The sequence below is a fragment of the Callithrix jacchus genome, chromosome 4, assembly GCF_049354715.1.
Source record: "Callithrix jacchus isolate 240 chromosome 4, calJac240_pri, whole genome shotgun sequence".
Taxonomy (NCBI): domain Eukaryota; kingdom Metazoa; phylum Chordata; class Mammalia; order Primates; family Cebidae; genus Callithrix; species Callithrix jacchus.
Genome location: NC_133505.1, coordinates 167,471,206 through 167,489,456, shown reverse-complemented (window position 1 = coordinate 167,489,456; position 18,251 = coordinate 167,471,206). Strand labels below are relative to the sequence as shown.

The 18,251-nt window shown below is 39.7% G+C and overlaps 1 protein-coding gene across 8 annotated transcripts in view; it reads right to left on the bottom strand.

The window, feature by feature from the left end:
- The window catches only part of MAP3K4 (mitogen-activated protein kinase kinase kinase 4), a 128,863-nt gene extending 111,615 nt beyond the window's left edge, over positions 1–17,248 (bottom strand). For all 8 annotated transcript variants that reach the window (XR_013534662.1, XR_013534664.1, XR_013534663.1 and 5 more), the window contains exon 1: positions 16,949–17,248. Coding sequence is in view for 4 of the 8 variants with exons in the window: in XM_008995341.5 (XP_008993589.2) it covers positions 16,949–17,082 (134 nt within the window). In the remaining 4 variants the exon portion in view is untranslated. The remainder of the gene's footprint in view (positions 1–16,948) is intronic.
- Between the last annotated feature and the right edge of the window lie 1,003 nt (positions 17,249–18,251).

The window sequence follows — 18,251 nt, the reverse complement described above, 5'->3', positions numbered from 1 at the left end:
CACCATGCCCGGCCCAAAATTAGAAACTTTTATGCAAAAGACACAATCAAGAAAACAAAAAGACAGCCCACAAAATGGGAGAAAGAAATGAAAGAAATCTTAAAGGAAAAGATTTAACTGTAAGAATGTTTAAGTGTTCTATGTATATAAAAAATTACCTAAGCCATATTAAAAGTTAAATTGAGGATTACAAAAAGTTGCAAAATACCAACAAGAAAATGAGCAAACAAAACCAAAACACAATTCACAAAATAATTTTTTTTTTGAGATAAAGTCTCATTCTGTTGTCCAGGCTGGAGTGCAGTGGCGTGATCTTGGCTCACTGCAACCTCCGTCTCCCGGCTTCAAGTGATTCTTCTGCCTCAGCCTCCCAAGTAGCTAGGACTACAGGTGTGTGCCACCATGCCCGGCTAATTTTTTGTATTTTTTGTAGAGATAGGGTTTCACTGTGTTAGGCAGGATGGTCTCAATCTTCTGACCTAATGAACAGCCCACCTCAGCCTCCCAAAGTGCTAGGATTACAGGCATGAGCCACTGGGGCTGGTCAAAATAAATTTATATAGCAATAAAACGTTAAAACAGTTCCACCTATGCTAATAACCAGATACTCAAATTAAAACAAGATAGCACTCTCTGGCCTAGGAAATTAGCAAAGAGTTTTTAGGAATACTCAAAGCTGGGAAGAATACAGTAAGGTAAGCACTAATATGACCTATATACATTTGTACAATCTTTCCAGAGAAAATTATTATGATATTAAAACCTTTAAAAGTGTTCAAAATCCTTTCAAATTCTACTTTCAGGAAATCCTTTTAAGAGAGCAGCCAGAAAAGCTTATGATATGTACCAAGAGGTTGACTGCAGTGTTGTTTAGAATAATAAGAAACTGACAGTAACTTCAAGCTTTATGGTATAACCATAAAATGAAACATGATGGGGCCATTTTTAAATGATGTTATAATATTTTTATTAACATGGCAAATGCTCACAATACATTTAGATAAGCTATCATTCCCACCTCAGCCTAAAGGACCTCCTCCCATCCCTGTATAGTTTACTTGGCAATTAATCATTCCTGTGATCTACCCTGTTGCTGTAATAAACTATTATCTAAATCTTTCACAATGTCTTTTCCTGTTTATGTCTAAGGAAATACCACATAAAATAGAGTAACAAATATGGATTTGAGAGCAGGTTCCTGGTATTTTGCACTAATACCTCCCTTAAAGCCTCACCTCCCTTATCTGAAAATGCCTATTTTGTAAGTTCATTGTAATGATTATATAAAGCAACATGTTATGCCACTTATTTGATGGCAAATACGTAGCTTATAGATGTAAATTTATTACAGTTCTGCACCAGACCATGAATTATAAAATCTATTACCTTACATCTTTTCCCACTAGCTTATAAATTCTCTGAAGGCAGGGCATGCTTTATATTATGATTTATATAATAAAAAGATGGTCTGGCTGGGAGTATGGGAATAATTCCAAGAGAAACACCACTTGAAATGATTCCAAAAGAAAAGAGAGAAAAGGGCAACTGATGGATAGAAACTGACCCATGCAAAGGAATGAAGCTGAGGAAGAACACACAATGTTCAGGAACTAGGAGGATGTTCAGGGTGAACTAAGACTCTAAATTCTAAGAGGCAAGGGGTTCCACGGGACTATTGGTCCTGGATCTCAAGCTTAAAGAAGCCTCACTCTACTGCTGAGTGGCAAATTGGTGTAGGGACACAAGTTAAGGCCTCTTCACAAATTTGGACTCAAATTGAAATGCATGGCCACCCTAATTTTAGCTAAATCTGAGGGTGGGGAGATGACCAACTCAAAAAGCTCTCTGGGCCTAATCAAGGTTCTTAAAGGACCCAGTCATGGCTGGGTGCAGTGGCTCATGCCTGTAATCCCAGCACTTTGGGAGGCTGATGTGGGCAGATCATGAGGTCAGGAGTTCAAGATCGGCCTGGCCAACACGGTGAAATGCTGTCCCTATTAAAAATACAAAAATTCGCCAGGCATGGTGGCATGCGCCTGTAATCCTAGCTCCTCAGGAGACTGAAGCAAAGAATCGCTTGAACCCAGGAGGTGGAGGTTGCAGTGAGCCGAGATCATGCCACTGCACTCCAGCCTGGGCTAGAGTGAGACTTGAGATTCTGTCTCAAAAAAAAAAAAAAAGGACCCAGTCACTAGGCAGAGACCACATAAATTTCATTCACCACTGGGGTCCCATGGCCTAGCACTAGCCCTGCCTGATACACAGCAGGCACGTAACACGTGAGTAAGTCTGTCAGGGAAAGGAATAAACCAGATAGGTACGATGGACTGCAGCAGTGAGCTACTACTGACTACTAGTCAGTGCAGTTAATCTTTACAATTTCATTCACTCAGTCAGGTTAGCTGCTCTCCCTTTTTAGTAACTGTTCCTCAATACACACATACTCCTCCTTTGGTTCTCTGTTAAACAAGACTCAGATACTCAAAAAGCCAAGTAAAACTCTACAGGCTTCTTTTGCAAAGTAAGTACAGCTGTCCTTCAATATCTATGAGGGATTGAGTCTAGGACCTCCCTTGGAAAACCAAAATCTGGGATGCCCAACTGTCTGATATAAAATGATAATATCTGCATATAACCTACGCACATCATCCCATATACATTAAATTATTTCTAGATTAGTTATAATACCTAATACAATGTAATTACTATGTATACGATTGTTACACTGAATTATTTAGGGAATCATAACAAGAACAAAAAAGTCTGTACATGTTCAGTACAAAAACAACTTTTTTCTAAATATTTTCGATCTGCACTTGGCTGAATCCACAGATGCAGAACCCACAGACGACAGAAAGCCAACTGTCCTTCTATAAATTGAATAGTCCTAAATGCTCAGAAGCCAAGGAAATTGAACCTTTAATTCAGTGTGAGAAAAAAGAAGACGTGGATCATGGAAATTAACTCAGAAACAGTTTAAGAAATCAAATTCACACAATTTAGGTAAACCTTTAGCAAATGTTACTAGTTTATATTGTTGGTTTAGTAAAACAGCTAGGTCTTCTCTGACTTATCAGTGTGTTAAATATATATACAGATTTGTATTCTACTTGTGAATACCCTTCCTAAACTTACATAGGTTTATTAATCAAATAAGCTAATATTACTACTACTTAATGTTTAAGATTCTAAAAAGGTAAATTTGTATTTGATCAAATTGAATCATTATTTTGACAAACTTTATTTCAATAATCATTACATCTGCTTGAAGATAATTTCCAAGGTCTCTAGGTAATTTAAAACTTCTGATACTAAACTGACTGAATCAGAGGGTATTCTTTACATACCCTGACCATTCCTGAGTACTGACACATTGATTATTAAACACAATTTAAGTTTAAAGTTGGGCACAGTGGCTCATGCCTGTAATCCCACTTTGTGAGGCCAAGGCACGCAGATTGCTTGAGCCCAGGTGTTCAACACCAGCCTGGGCAACATGGAGAAACCCCATTTCTATAAGAAATTTAAAAATTAGCCAGGCATGATGGCAGGTGCCTGCAGTCCCATCTACTAGGGAGGCTGAGGTGGGAGGATCACTTGAGCCCAGAAAGTCAAGGCTGCAGTGAGCCATCATGGTGCCACCGCACCCCTGCCTAGGCAACAGAGTGAGACCCTGTCTCAAAAAAAAAAAGTTTATATACTTTTATATCTCATTTTGAGTCCATTAATGAATGTGTTCATTTTGGATACAGGAGGTTGTAGAAAGTTCCTGGGAAGGTAATTCTGTTAGGATCAAGATAAAGTTTGGTGGTTTTAAGTAACATTTTTAAAAAGATCTTTAGTGTCAAATGTTATACCGATACAAACCAAAGTTCTGTTTTCTGTGTTTCAATGTCACATGTTTCTCCGATTACTGGTTTCCTCTTAACAGAAGATCATAGACGTTATTCCTTATATTCCTCAGTTTCTACGTTAACTGCACAGACTGCAAGACTCTCTCTTTTACCATGATAACCTTCTATGGTTTACGCCGACTTACTGTGTCCTTGATTATTTAAGGAACAAGTTTCTCTTTCAGGAAAGTTTCTTTATGATCATGTTATCACTTATGTTTACTTTTAAAATCTTTGTTGTCACTTGGGTTAAATATATTGTCAACTATTGTTTCTTGGTCCAATCTTAATTAAAGTTTTCAAATCTCCTGACAACTTCTGATATTTTACCTTACCAAAATAAAAGCATAAATATAATTTTCACCTAAAACTGTCCTTGACATTTCCCAGATGGTGCCCCCCCAAAAAGTCACAAAGATTTGTTCTTCCATCTTTTAAAAAAAGAAGTGCTAGAAAATAATTAGGTTTATCTGGCATGTTGTTATTGATAAGTTTTCGAGTCAGAAGAGATGCTTAGCATTCTCTAGGTTAAATCTGTATGGGTAAAATGTTGTAAATACTTGACTCTGCTTGCTACAGAAGTTACCAGAAAACTGTCAGTGCTCTCACTGACAATGATACATTGCTATTTATCAGAGTACTAGTGCTACTCTATTCAATATTTAACGAAAGCACAGCATTACTGGTCATAATTTCACTTTTGTTTTTAAAATGTTCACTTGGTCCCAACTTCTTTAACTTGCATTTGGCATTTCCAGGCCAGTGGTCTTCAACTGGATATTCACATCACTGACCTACGATGTCTGATTAATATGTGCAGATGTTCAGGACGCATTCCAGACTTACGGAATCTCTTTCTTTGATATTCTTGTTATATTCTAACTAAATGCTTGGTAAATTCTTGGCATATATCAGGACTATTACATGTTATATCTACACCTTTTTTCTCAGTAAAGATTATATATTATCTACTTTTATTTCCCAGTAAAGATTAACTATATTTTCAAGAAGGAGTTGATATTCCATCTAATTTATAAAAATGGAATCATGTTTATATAAATAATTTGTTTAAAAAAATTTCTGGACTGATTTTAATCTTGTACAACAAAGAAACAACCAAATAACCTTATTCTTATAATGAATTCTCATTGGATCTTTACTTTTGAAAATTATCAGTATTAAGTTAACCACAGCCACTTTAAGTTATTTTGTCATCTACAGATAGGTTTTGGTTTTACCCTGCTGCTTCCCTAACAGACTTAAAATCAGCTACAGGCCAGAGTGCCGTCTCCAACGAAGAAGAGCTGTCTTGGGATCCATGAAAAAGGACTATGCCAGGTTCTTTTGGTACAGGCTTCTGATGTAATGTTTTAGCAACTTTGAGAAGATATCAGTGGACTGAGTCAGGATTTCCAGAACTCTAATCAAGAAGAAGATAAATTCACGGGACTGCTAACTAAAGACCAAGTGGAAAAGAATTACACAGGACTGCATAATCAAGGATGACTGTGGATTCTTTTGAGAATATTGCTGCTGTTATTAATATTTTATTTTCTTAATATATAAGGAATCCTTTCCTCCTAAGCTATCTATACCTCACTAAAATTTAGGAGAACGTGCTTTTGTAACTAAAATTGTTCAGTGCATTTTGTCTTTCACACTGGTATAAAAAACTTAGTACCTTTCTAGAAAGAAAGAAAGAAAGCGATACCTCTCAAAAGGCTTAAAACTCTAAATATCAGCCAGGCACGGTGGCTCAAGCCTGTAATCCCAGCACTTTGGGAGGCCGAGGCGGGTGCATCACCAGGTCAAGAGATCGAGACCATCCTGGTCAACATGGTGAAACCCCGTCTCTACTAAAAATGCAAAAAAAAAAATTAGCTGGGCACAGTGGCACATGCCTGTAATCCCAGCTACTCAGGAGGTTGAGGCAGGAGAATTGCCTGAACCCAGGAGGCGGAGGTTGTGGTGAGTCAAGATCGTGCCATTGCGCTCCAGCCTGGGTAACAAGAGCGAAACTCGGTCTCAAAAAAATAAAAAAATAATTTAAAAACCTCTAAATATCTCATGACTTAGGAAGCTATTCTAAAGAAACTATCGAAAATACTGAAAAATTCACAAAAATATTTGTATGTCATTAATTATAAATGGAATCATATATGTCACAAACCATATTATCATGTTATCAAATTCAAACTATTAACTTATGGGATCTAAATCAAGAGGAATAGAGTTTGCCATTGTTTTTCATAGGAAAATGCTCATGATATGGTACTTTGTAAAAATAAAATGTGTAAAAAAAAAATACACACAGAAAAAAAAAAAAACAGAAAAGAAATATGCCAAAATGTTAATGGTAACTATTTTTAGACAACAAAATTAGAATTGTTATTTTCTTCTTTATATGTTTCACAGTTTTCTGTAATAGATATATGTTACCTTCATAATCAGGGAAATGTCTAACTAAGTTAGTTTTATTTAGTGAGAAGATTTCATTCACTTTTCTCAGACAGTAGCTAGATCAATCTAGATTTATTAAGTGAAAAGATTTCATTCATTTTTCTTAGACGTGGCTAGATAAATCTGAAAACTATTCCTCTTACAGTGTATAACATTTAAAAAATAAAAAGAAAATTAATCCAAGTTATAAAGACACAAGCTGAATGAACAACTAAAGAGAATTTCCACGGAAAAAGACAGCTGTGCCTATTAACCTAAACAAACACTGAATCAGTAGGGTTATAGTTCTTCATTTAGTAGCATACTTTATGACCCTCCAAAGGCCAGTCAGAATTTCAAACACCTGTAGGAATAATATGCAGCATAAACCACAACTAAAGTAAAAAAGAGAATCTAGAAAAGCTAGGCCTAAAAAACCTTTTTCTTATTTATACGGCTTCTGTAGACACAGGGGGGAAAATGTTTCTTGAATGAAGATTATTGCAGCTATTTTCAAAAGTAGCCTCAATGCATATTTGGTGGCTTTTTAAGAAAATCACGATAGGACTTTGCTCTTTCACCTTAAGCCCAAAAAGAGGAAGAAAAGAAAAATGTAGTAACAACAGCTAATACTGAACACTTACTATAGAAGAGGAATTATTTAATCTTAATAACAACCTAGGAAGTAGATGTTGTTATTATTTTTGCCTTTCAAATGAAGAAACAGACTGAGAGGCTAAATTACTTCCCCACAATCATAGTGCTAGCAATCAAAAGGTAACATTCAAAGCCTGTCTGATACCAAAACCTCTGCTCTGCCTCTTTCATATAAGTGTCGGCAAAGAACCTGCTAACTGTTAGGCACTGGGCCTGGAATGAGGCTATAAAAGTAAGCAAAACAATAGACGATACCCCAGCCCTCATGGAGTTTACTGAAGGCAAACACAATAAACAAATATATGCACAAATATATAATTACAAATAGTAGCAAACTGCAGGGCCTCTAAGAACACAAACAGAAGGACCTCATCTATTCGGGGAGAAAGTGGGGGAAATGTCCAGGTGGCCCCTAAAGTAAGCAATGCTTAAGACCTGAAGTGAAACTGCTGTACCCTAACATATATTATACGACATATATATCATGCATATACAGAATAGGTAATAGATGTAAAATATAGTGTTTGAATTATTTGATAACATTTATAAAACACAATTTGAGACATACATGATTCCACCTCTAATTTTTGTAAATTTTTCAGTATTCGGATTATTTCTTATATATGTTTATATATTATCAGGGGAAAATGAGTTCCTTTTTTTTCTTAAGGACTGCTCTATGTGAAAAATTGTAAACACAAGTTAGTGTTTTAGAAAAAGATCAACAAATCACCTAAATTACTCACATAATGCCAATCCCAATTTTACTCTAAAATAATCCTAGATTTTAAATTCATCTTTACAATTCTTGCAGTTTAAGGATAAGCAACCAAGAGAACAACCTTGAGAGACAAGCACAGATACATTGTTACTCTTGCCTTCGGGTTAACAATGCTGTTTTCAAGAAGTACTATTGCCGAGATTCCGTTTGATCATTTAGTAGACAAATACTGTACTTGTTCACCTGACTCAGTCTCAAGGGACAAGGTACAAACTACAACAACATCCTTTTTATTTTTGGTAGAGCTATGCATTTAAAATTGAGGGTCATAATCCATTTGTGGGCAATAAATTTAGTAGGTTCTGATGATTAACTTTTAATAGGACAGAATAAAAATTATTTGAGTGTATCATATATTGCAAGGTCAAATATTGTTTCAAAATTGTTTTCTTTTGGTTATAAGGCGCGCGCGCACACACACACACACTGTTGCCCACTGTAGGTCACAACCATAACCACAGTTTCAAAACCACTACTACAGACCAGAAGTTAGAATCGTACTGCCTTCTTGATCACTGAAAATAACAACATATCTTAAAAAGTCTGAGCACTGGCTCTTCTTTATTCTGTAAACAAGAAATAAAAGTTTCATGGGGAAAAAAAGTTGTGGACGATGAGTTTTAAGAGGATTTCGTATTTTCTGTTTGCATTTTTTTTCTGAAAACAAATCTTTCATCTCGTTTGATCCTGTCGAGTCCAATTAATCCAGAAAATATAGCATTCCATAGTTGCCAAATAACTGAGCACAGGGGCTTGAGCTGAGCTGGGCTACCTATGGCAGGTAGCTGGAGAACATCTTGGCTTTGGACCTTGACAGGGGGAGCACCCGGTGAGGTGAGGATAAGGGAAGAAGGGCCTGCAGATCTGGATCCCAAGCTGTGACCAGGGAAAGCTGCAGCCCCTCTAGGCCATTTTTCTCATCTCATAAAACGAGAAACATGGCCCAGATGATCTCCAAGTTCCCTCCCAGCTCAACTCTTGTAATTCTATAAGCAATGGCTAGGAAGTTGTATGAAATAAACACTAAGAGTCCTACCATCTGTAAAAATATGTATTAACAAATGGTTAAATTCTTACCTGAGTAAGAACTAAACACTTACACATAACAACAAACTAACTCCAAAAATTCTGTGAGAAAACCAAGTTATATCTACATTTTTCTGTTCCCACACAAAGACTTTAGGATTTTAAGTAAAATTAATGTATTATCTTCCAAAAGTTCCCCACTGAAAGACTAAAAAGGTTGACAATTTCTATTAATCTGACAACTCTAAACTAGCTGTCCTCTAACAAGCCCTATCAGAAAGTTCTGCATTTCAGCAGTGTCCTCCAACAGCCTGCTCACACACAAAAAAGCTTCTACTGAAAACATCAAATCTGATCAGCTTTAAAGCTTAGGATCTACTTTTCTCCACAGAAGGCTTATTTTGTCTGAAATAAAATCCATGTAAAAAATGCTTTTGATAGGCTGACTAATGTATCAGTTTTCCCTGATATATTAGTCAGGGAATAATAGTTTTAATAGTTTTCCCCGATAATTTATAAACACGTGGCATACATATGGTCCATGAAATGGATACTGCTGAGGTAGGTCTGCAAATGGCAAAAAATGAACGTTCTTGTAATTCAAAAACAAATCTGCATGTTGCCTGTTAGTGAACAAATATTTAAAGGCAAAGGCACTCCATTACACAGTGTGAGATCTGCAGGGCTCTAAAAATGCACCGACCATACTCACTGCCAGAGGAATAATGTTTCTTTTAAAATGCAGCCCTTTCAAGTACACCCCATAAAATGAGGAAAGCATTTTAACATAATACACATGTTGAGAACCCAGTTCTAGGTTTTAAATATTTCTATTAATGTAAACAACCACCCTAACATAAGCCCTGTGTTTTGTTACTGTTGGAGTTGTTTCTATTCTACATATTCTATTACCCAAGATGAAGTAAATAATTTTTTAAAAGCGGCTTGCTACAGCCAGCTCAGATAGTTCACAGATACCAAAAATAAATAAAATCATTAAAATTTAGCAACAATATTCTCTTTATATGACATATGGACTCTCAACAATTTCAATTTTAGTAACAATTCAAGGTAAGAAAACTTAAAATTGTAAATGAGCAAGTTAAGAACTGAGGCTCTCGGATTAGCTTATTTTAAAATAAAAACGTTAACATATTCATTACAAATGGAAAAATTAGTATGAATTCTTTGTCTTTTATCTATGCACATACACTTTTTCTAAATGGGATCACATTGAGTATTAGGATTTTAAGACACTTAAATTAATAGTTTAAGCACAAATAGAGATTAGCTCACATCAAATCAAGAGAAAAATAGGGACAAATTTAGCTTAAAAGGGCAAATGGCTGAGTGCAGTGGTGTATACCTGTAGTACCACCTAGTTGGGAGGCCAAGGCAAAAGAATTCTGTGAGCCCAAAAGTTCGAATCCAGCCTGGGGAACATAGGGAGACTGCCATCTCTCTTTCTTTTTTCTTTCTTTCCTTTCTCTTTCTTTCTTTTTAAAAAAGCAACTGGCCATAGGGACACTGCTCTCTCTCTCTCTTTTCTTTTTTTTTTTCTTTGTTCTTTCCTTTCTTTCTCTCTCTCTCAAAAAGGCAACTGACCATAGACCTCTTTCAGCCTCTCTGCTTTTCTCTGGGGGTTAACATCACTCTGAGACCAAGTCTCCTGTAGGAGCTTCAGGAAGCTAGCTCTAGGCTCATGACTTCTCAGCAAATATTTCAGCAAAATGAACATGTCTCTCTCCCAGCTCCAATTTGAAAAATCCCAGGAAAGAATCCTAATTGGCCTGGACTGGGTCAAGTTTCATGCCTGTGGCCTGGTACCTGTAAGAAGAGGGCAGCTCCAATATGTACCATGTAGTCTGAATCAAGAGTGGATTTCCCCCAAATAAGGTAGAAGGAAGACTAGGAGGTAGGACAGACACAGCTGGTAGACAAATATACATGAAATAAACGGCCACCTCAAATTCTGGCTTCCATCTTCTCAAATACTGTTTTATAGTCTGCTTGTTTTCGCTGAAGACAGTGGTGAGTATGTATACACCAGAAGTACTTGAGAATCTTCTTAAAAATAGATACTCAGGCACCACCTCAAAAGGACTTGTATCATGATCATTTTCACATGTCATTAAACATTATTTAAAAACATATTTTTAATAACTGGACAGAATTCTGATGTGGTTCTAATTTTTTTTATTTAATTTTATGACTTGAATCCAGAAAAGCCACATATCATCATGATCCTTTTTGAGCCCAACATTCAGAAAAACATTTTGTGAAAGCACCAACCACTGACATCTTCCCCACACCGTTCTGAGAAACTATGCTAAAAGATTCTTGTCAAGGGGCCGGGGGACAAACCTTATGGGGGGAATATGACAGGGGAGAAGAAAGTAAGGTGATCCTCTGAGACCATTAGTATAAATGCACCATACCACTAAGGTTTCTTTTTTAAAAAAAAAAAAAAGTCTTAAAGGGGTAAGGATAAAATATACCCCCAAATTAAAGCAGGGGAAGAAAGGTTTGTTATAAAGACTGAAGATTAAAAACAAACACACTATAACCCAAACAACTTACGAGAGTTTGTGACACGGAGAAAAAAAGCAGCCTGTGTGATGCCTAGAAAATAAAAACCTAAGAGTAAGTCACTGCACTGCCTCTCATTCAGAAGCTGGGGTGCACCTGATAGGAACGCAAGCCCACCTCACTGGTCTGCTAACATGAGTCACTGAGATCGGTCAACCCATTTCCCTTGCTAGTATCATGCTTACTAATCAATTTCTTAATTATACTCTGGCTTTCTACAGGCAAGAGAATACACTGACTAACCAGGTATACAGACAAAGTCAAGTATCTGTGCCTGAGAAGCCAAGCACAGTGAGTATCTAGACCTTGATTATTGTGCCAAGGGAGTGCCAGCGTATAAAGACCTACAGAGTCTTCAGCTAATCTCCTTTTCTCACATCTTTTCCATTTTCTCTCTAAAGAAACTGTTTCCAGTAGCCTACTGATAGGGAACACTAAAGAGTCTTTAAACAGCATACATGCCACTTGGTCAAATGACAAGGCTGAGACTATAGAATGCTATGAGTAAAATCACAGTCATGAGGAATGAGGAATTATTAAATAACAGGAAGTTATTACAACAAATGCATTCAGTGAACAGGCAAGACCTTTATATCCCCACATTTCAGTAGCGCTCAGAAGATTTGCAGGACAAACACCGTGAGAGCACACATGAAGGAAACCAAGTGGCCTCTAACAATATGACAGAAAATTAAAGGGAACCACAAAGTTCTCTTGAGAGACAAATCCCAATAGAAAACATGAAGTTTCTGCCATCACTGAGGCTTTGCTGTTTGGCAACTCCTCTCTGCCTAATGCCACCCCTGCCAATGGTATCTATTGTTACACTGGTCTAAAGCTACTACCATCACTGATGCTGCACCAACAGTCTGGAGCCCCACAGGAGGCTGACTTCGCCAGGGAGAACAGGTGACATGCAAGGTCAAGACTGAAACACACAGGCTCAAAGTGGACATGCAAGTTGAGAGATCAAATTGCCCAGGAGTGATAACATTCAAGTCGTTTTTTAGTAGTGAAACCCAATTTTTCAAGTCAATTTACAAAAAATATATAAATAATAGAGTAATTTTTTTTTAAAGTTAATTGTTAAATTTAAGCAGCATATACTCATTAGGTCAATGAGAACAATGAGGCTATTTTTAATATAAATATTTTAAATGAAAGGTTACAGTAAACAAGAGCATTATATCAGTCTTAATACCCAATTTATTCTGTTTTAAGTGTACAGATCCAAGAAGTCACAAAGGTAAATTGTTACAAATTAGTTTTAATAGCTCTCCTAGTCACCTCAGGATCTTCCTAAAAATGCCTCAGAAGCTTGAAAAAGAAATAAGGAATGTTTATTTCAAAGTTTAATCACTAACAATAACAACTGCTATCCCTAATCAGGAATTCTTTATCAAAAACAAGGACAAAGTCTCTGCATCTGACAGAAAGCAGTAAAACTAGAATAGACTGCTATCACCTCTCCGCCTGTTTTGTGTTGTTGGGTCATTGCATAACTCTCCCGGGTCAAGAGGGAAAGCACACAGCAAGCTGATGTGCTAGGCTGGCTGCATCTGCCACGACGGTGCACTTTGGAGGCCAACATGTACAGGCCTGAAGTCTACAAAAGGCCTGTGCATTAATATAACCTTCCTAATCAATGACACATAGACATAAAGTACGTGACAGAGACAGCAAAGAAAGTTTTATTCTAGTCTGTGGCAAAACCAGTTAACCTGGTAGCACAAATTACCACATTATTGGTCTCCAATGTATTAAAATGTGGCATTTCGCACATTTTAAATAAACATATGAAAAAATGCTTAACATCACTAATTATCAGGAAATGCAAATTAAAACCACAACAAGATACCACCTTACTCCTGCAAGAATGGCCATAATTTGGCCGGGCGCGGTGGCTCACGCCTGTAATCCAAGCACTTTGGGAGGCCAAGGCAGGTGGATCACGAGGTCAAGATATCGAGACCATCCTGGTCTACATGGTGAAACCCCGTCTCCACTAAAGATACAAAAAATTAGCTGGGCATGGTGGCACGTGCCTGTAATCCCAGCTACTCGGGAGGCTGAGGCAGGAGAATTGCCTGAACCCAGGAGGCGGAGGTTGCAGTGAGCCGAGATCGCGCCATTGCACTCCAGCCTGGGTAACGAGTGAAACTCCGTCTCAAAAAAAAAAAAGAATGGCCATAATTTAAAAATAAAAAAATAATAGACATTGGCACAGATGTGGTGAGAAGGGAACTTTTATGCTGCTGGTGGGAATGTAAACTAGTACAACCACTACGGAAAACAATATGTAGATTTCTTAAAAAACAGGCTACGTGCAGTTGCTCACGTCTGTAATCCCAGCATTCTGGGAGGCCAAGGTGGGTGGATCACCTGAGGTCAGGAGTTTGAGACCAGCCTGACCAATATAGTGAAACCTCATCTCTATTAAAAATACAGAAATTAGCTGGGTGTGCTGGCAGGCATCTGTAATCCCAGCTACTCAGGAGGCTGAGGCAGAAGAATCACTTGAACCCAGGAGGAAGAAGTTGCAGTGAGCTGAGACTGCGCCACTGCAATCCAGCCTGGGCAACAGAACAAGACTCTGTCTCAAAAAAAAAAAACCTAAACTAAAAAAAGTAGAACTACTACTTGACCCAGCATTCCCACTACTGGGTATCTACACAAAAGAAAACAAGTAATCATATGAAATAGACACATGCACACACATTTATAGCAGCAATTCACAACTGCAAAAACATGGAACAAAACCTAAATGCCCATCAACCAATGAGTGGATAAAGAAAATGCGGGCATATATACACCATGGAATACTACTCAGCCATAAAACAGAATGAAATAATGGCAACTGTAGCAATTTGGATGGAGTTGGAGGGCATTATTCTAAATGAAGTCATTCAGGAATGGAAAACCAAATATCATATTCACCTATAAGTGGGAGCTAAGTTCGGAGGATGCAAAGGCATAAGAATGATATAATGGACTTTGAGGATTCAGAAGGAAGGCTCAGAGGGGGGTGAAAGATAAAGACTACGTATTTGGTACAGTGTACACTACTTGGGTGATGGGTGCACCAAAATCTTAGAAATCACCACTAGAGAACTGTTATCCCTGTAAACCAAAAACACCTGTACCCCAAAAACTACTAAGAAAATTTTAAGAAAAAAATAAAAAGAGGTAGCATTTCGCATATTTTGAACATGTACGCTGAGCTTCTTTAAAATGGATTTTAAAGGAAGTTCAAATGAACAACTGGATGACCCCTGCAACATCTTTTAACAAAGATCTACAGTAAGTCTGTTGGAGGTAAGTTCTGTGTATTGAAGAGCAGGTGGTGACGATGAGGACATAAAAAAGAGAAAGAGCTTTGTCAAGTTATCTGTTTTACAGATTTGCTATTGGAAAATTAACTGCAATGTTGCTAAAAAAATATTTCAAAGATCTTCTTGTTCCGTACACTGCTGTTCACTTACAGTTGGATGAAGCCCATTATCCCGACCTATTTTTATTATAACAAAGATAGAAGCCTAACCAAAAAAATCAAGTTTTTTTTTTGGTTTTGTTTTGAAATTGAGTCTTGCTCACCATGCTAGAGTGCAATGGTGTGATCTCAACTCACTGCAACCTTCACCTGACAGGTTCAAGCGATTCTCCTGCCTCAGCCTCCAGAGGAGCTGGGACTACAGGCGTGCATCACCATGCCTGGCCGATGTCTGTATTTTTAGTAGAAACCGGGTTTCACCATACTGGCCAGGATGGTCTCAATCTCTTGACCTTGTGATCTGCCTGCCTCGGCCTCCCAAAGTGCTGGGATTACAGGCGTGAGCTACCAGGCCTGGCAAAGGTTTCTTTTTAACACTAAGAAGCAGTCATTTTTGCAGCACATTTTCATTTCTTTGCCCATCTTGCTTTTACCTCAGAATGTTCATGTCCATATTTTTCCAAAGTAGGGCTACACAGAACTCTAATTTCCGATTCGAATCTACCCATCTGGATAACGAATTCTTCATGGTGGTTAAAGACATGGACTGTGCAGCCAGACCTTTCTTCATTACCAGTTGTGAAACCTTGGACAAGATACTTAACCGATGTGCCTCAGTTTCCTCGTCTTTATTCTAGTCTGTGCCAAAACCAGTTAACCTGGTAGCACAAATTACAACAAAAAAGAGTATAATAGGACCTACCTCACAGGGCTGTTGAAAGGTTTATTAAATGGGTTCACAGAAGTAAAGACAATGGCCTATTTTAAGCATTTAGTAAGTGTTCACTATTAATTTTTTTTTAAAAAATGAATCAAAATTGCTCAAAAACTGAATCTGTTAACAAATTTATAATAAACTTTCTGATAAAACTTCTAAAAATACTAGATGTATTCAAAAGGAACCAAAGGAATTCTCATTACACCCTGTCCCATTATTCACAGAAGTTGTTCCTTACAAGTTTCCAGAATGATCTCAGAATTAAGAAAAGCAACTAATTTCTTCACAGCTTATAAAAATAAAACAACTTTGGGCCAACTGGGTGATGACAAGCAAGAATATGGGTCCGTGTTCAGTTCTAACTACAGCTACAGATGTGAATTTTCTGTAAGCAGAAAAAAGAGGACACTACCTTATTCCTAGAACTACAGGGCAAGACCATAAAATGCCAAGAGGAGCTGCCGAGGTATTTTCATTATAGGGGACAGGGGGCAGCAGTTTGCAAGTTTACTCTGGGATGCAAAGGACAGGGAGTAAGAGGACATTTGAACATACAAACACAGGCACGTAAAAAGAGGAAAATTCTCAGTTATGGTGAGTTCGTTCTCCCAGTTAAAGAAATAAAGACATGAAAGTAATTTAACAGAGTCTCTATGGGAAAAAAAGCAACAAATGCTTTGATTACCGAAGTTCCATCTCAGAGCTTCCTGCAGTAGCAAAGTTTTAGACAAATGAATCCTTACTTTATGTGCACGTGTGAGCAACAATCTGCACAATACTAGCACTAAAGGGCACTAATGGCCCATCAGAAAAGGAAAGCAATGTGTCTGTCTGCATAGTCCAAGTGCAGTTTCTCACCGAAGAGATGACAGGCATTCTCTGGAGTGGGCAAGAGGGAAGGAGAACGCGAGGAAATAGCCAGCCAGTACGCACTCGTTTTCCGAGTGTCTCCTTTACTCGAATGAGGGCAGAAGGGAGGGACACTTTCGTTCAGCAATGATGAGAGATTTCACTTCGGCCACTCTTCCGAAGCTCGCGGCAGGGGAGGCAGCCGCACTCTGCTCCCAGCCCCTGCCGCGTTCAGGGTGAGCTGAGGAGTCTGCAAAGGAAGGCGAGCTGGCAACACGCTCGAGCGGACCCCTGCGGGGCCGCAGCCCCGAGAAAAGTCGCTGGACACGCTCGGCCGCGGTCCCCTGGGACCCAGGGATGCACCGCGCCCCTCCGGCCCCAGCCTGCAGAGCCTGGATGCTTCCCTCCGCCACCAGGCGGGAAGCAAAGGCCCTCGGGCCCGACCGAGTTCGGACCAGGACTCGCCCCGCTGTCTGCAAGCGACCGACTACGGCCGCCACACTCACCTCGCCGCCAAGCAACACTCGCGTTCGGGTTCGGACTCGGGCTGCGGTTCCGGCGGTGGCGGCTCCTCCATGGCGGCGGCAGGCGTGACGGTAAAGGCGGGAGGAGGGACCAGCGCGGCTGCGGCTTCTCTCATCCGTGCACGGAGTCCCGCATGGCCGCGGCGGACAGTAAGCTGCAGCCTGGCGCGGGGCACCGGAGCCTCGAAGTGCGGGAGTGACTCGGCTCCGCCTCCGCCTCTAGCCCGCCGCAGGAGCAGAGCGCGCCGCGGCCATCTTGTAAACGGCGGCCGGCCGAGCGCCGGGCTACGGCGGGCGGCGAGGGACAAGCCTCCGAGATCGGCTGCGGCGGCGGCGGCGGCGGCGGCGGCGGGCGCCCGAATCCGACCGGGCGGGGGCGGGGACGGCGGCAGGGAGGGGCGGGGAGCGCAGTCCAGTGTCAGCGGGATTCCGGGCGGGATCTCGCCAGTTCGCCCGGTTTCGCTTGCGGCTGGTTTCCCTGGAGGTCTGTGGAGCGGAGCCGGGCTGTGCGCCGTGCTGGGTGCTCGAGGCTTCCGAGGCGGTTGTCGGGTCTGGGAAGGACGCTGGGTAGGGCCGGTGAGCGGAGCGGGCGCGGCGCTGTGAGCCTGGCCGGGGTCGCAGCCCAGGGACCTGCCACCCGGATCCTACCTTCCAGGAGGACGGACGTCACCCGGACGCTCGCAACTCCGGTCTCTCGACAGCGCAGCTTTCACAGGCTGGGATTTTTAAGACTTGAAATAAAGTCTCCGGAAATCCAGACCATTAAAGTGACCCCCTGGTTTCCACTCTGCTGCAAAACTGTTCTCACCCCAGTGTCACAAGATTCGATATCGATCTCCCAGAAGCTTGGACTGGAATGGTCCTACACTGAGGGGATGGGGGCGGGGAGAAGAAATGCTAAAGATTATTTCAGAGTTACAGAAACCCTGGGTGCATCAGAAATTCCAGTGCATCGTTTACTCTCAGCACTGGGGCTTCACAGTTTTAAGTTGGAAATATTTACAAAATTTCCCCTGGGGTGAAATCCAGAGTTAATCCAAAACCAGCATCTTTTAAAATTAAGTACATTCAAAATGCACATTTCTTAAACCTCATTTGGTTGAATTTTGACACGTAAAACGTACGTTTTGAACAACACTGGTAAGAACGAAAGCATTAACTTGATTATAGGTATGTTATATTTAAAGGCCAGTTGTGAAATTAGCTATATTGTGCTCAAAATATGTTAGACATTTCTCTGTCGTTAAAAAGAACTGCTTCATTCTAGTTTCTTTACTATGGTAGT